The sequence below is a fragment of the Propithecus coquereli genome, unplaced genomic scaffold (genome assembly GCF_000956105.1).
Source record: "Propithecus coquereli isolate 6110/MARCELLA unplaced genomic scaffold, Pcoq_1.0 Scaffold53, whole genome shotgun sequence".
In the NCBI taxonomy this organism is placed as follows: domain Eukaryota; kingdom Metazoa; phylum Chordata; class Mammalia; order Primates; family Indriidae; genus Propithecus; species Propithecus coquereli.
The window spans coordinates 1393838-1395791 of NW_012151174.1; the positions used below are offsets into that span (position 1 = coordinate 1393838).

A 1954-nucleotide genomic window follows, 5' to 3' on the forward strand; every position below is an offset into this window, starting at 1 on the left:
TCCCGCCAAATTGCATGGATCAATACTGAGGATCACGGGCCACGAGAAGATGAAGATGACATTGAATGTTATACACGTGTGATTTTTCTTACCCAGTTTTCTTTTTATCAGCACTTTCTATCAGGAAAATGGTGTTTCAGTGGTCTTGTCCAAGCCGGTTACAGACAGACCCGGATCCCTGCTGGGACACAAAGGGAAGCTGGTCTCTCTCCTCTCCTTGAGAGCTCTTACTTAGCCACAGCGGGGAGCCGGATTTTCCATAGCCGAGGTCCTTCTATCTGCGCAATGTCAGAGCAGCATTTGGAATGTAAATGAGGTTGACTTCCATATTCTTTGGTACGTAGGAAATAGAGCAGAATCCTGGGCTTTATTTTGTCGTTCTCATAGGTGAGAGAAAAGGATAGTGCCATAATCTTCATCAGATTTGCCATAGAAACCCTACAGTTAGCCATACCTTTTAAGAACACAGAAACGGCAGAGCATCAGTCAGCCAATCAGAGCCACAGAACTGGGGGAGGGGAAGTATTAATAGCAACTTCTACATCACAAAGAGACAAATTCTAAAGTCCGGGTATATTTCTAGAATTCTTTGTTTCGTCGAAATTTCCAAAAATATAATAATTTATATTAACAGAGAATTAAACACATAGAACCCATTTTACACAAGTTTGATATTTTTGTGAATGCTCTTTATTTAACACCTTTTCAAATCAACTCATTTATTCCTCTTCAAGCTGCCCGGGAAAGGGGGCTTCTTCCTATGCGTCTTTTTTTTTTTTTTTTTTTTGAGACAGAGTCTCACTCTCTTGCCCAGGCTAGAGTGCCATGCCGTCAGCCTAGCTCACAGCAGCCTCAAACTCCTGGGCTCAAGCAATCCTTCTGCCTCAGCCTCCCAGGTAGCTGGGACTACAGGCACGTGCCACCATGCCCAGCTAATTTTTCTATTTTTAGTTGTTTGGCTAATTTCTCACTATTTTTAGTAGAGACGGGGGTCTCACTCTTGCTCAGGCTGGTCTCGAACTCCTGACCTTGAGTGATCCAAGCTCCTGTATCCTGCCCGGAGCAATCGGGTAATTTTCCAGATATTGGCGAAGAAACCAGAAGAGTGAGCGTTTTAAGAGAGCAAAGCAGAAACTACAAGACTGCTTCTGACCTAGCCTCTGAAGTCACCAGTATCACTTTCACTGCATTTTATTGACTACAAGTGACTCCCTAAGGCCAGCCCAGTTTCAAGAGGAAAGAGATTAGACTCCACTTATCAATGGGAAGAGTGTCAAAGACTTTGTCGCCATTTTTCATTAGTCACACCATCCTAGTCAAAGTCCTTAGTGTGATCTAATAACCAGAACAGCATGGTACTGGCATAAAAAGGGACACATAGACCAATGGAACAGAATAGAAAACCCAGAAATAAATGCATACATTTACGGTCAATTGATCTTCAACAAAGTTGCCAAGAACACACAATGGGGAAAGGACAATCTCTTCAATAAATGGTGCTGGGAAAACTGGATATCCACATGCACAACAATGAAATTGGACCCTGATCTTACACTATATAGAAAAATCAACTCCAAATGGATTAAAGACTTAAACATAAAACCTGAAACTATAAGACTACTAGAAGAACACAGGGAAAAACTTCTTGACATTGATCTAGGCAATGATCAACTTGGAAGCATCCTAGGATGGAATCTTGGGAACGCCTAACGGAGAAGATCTTGCAAGACTTTCCTTATAAACATTAAACTGGTTGAAACATAAACTATAGCCCCGTCCTTTGATTTTCTGCTGTTCTGGTGCTTTGGCACTTCTGGCCTCCAGGTGACATCTGGAGGGGCGCGGGCGCGGGGGGTTACGCATGCGCAGTGCTCCCGGGTTGCGCCGCAGACTCTACGCTCGCGCTCGCGGTGGTGCACACGGCGCGTACCCGTGCGCCCGGCGCTCACGCACG

The 1954-nt window shown here is 44.3% G+C and overlaps 1 protein-coding gene across 1 annotated transcript in view; it reads left to right on the forward strand.

The window, feature by feature from the left end:
• The first annotated feature begins 1861 nt into the window (after window positions 1-1861).
• Window positions 1862-1954, forward strand: part of EID2 (EP300 interacting inhibitor of differentiation 2) — a 1681-nt gene continuing 1588 nt past the window's right edge. The window contains exon 1 of the mRNA XM_012656973.1: window positions 1862-1878. Coding sequence (XP_012512427.1) covers window positions 1862-1878 — 17 coding nt within the window. The remainder of the gene's footprint in view (window positions 1879-1954) is intronic.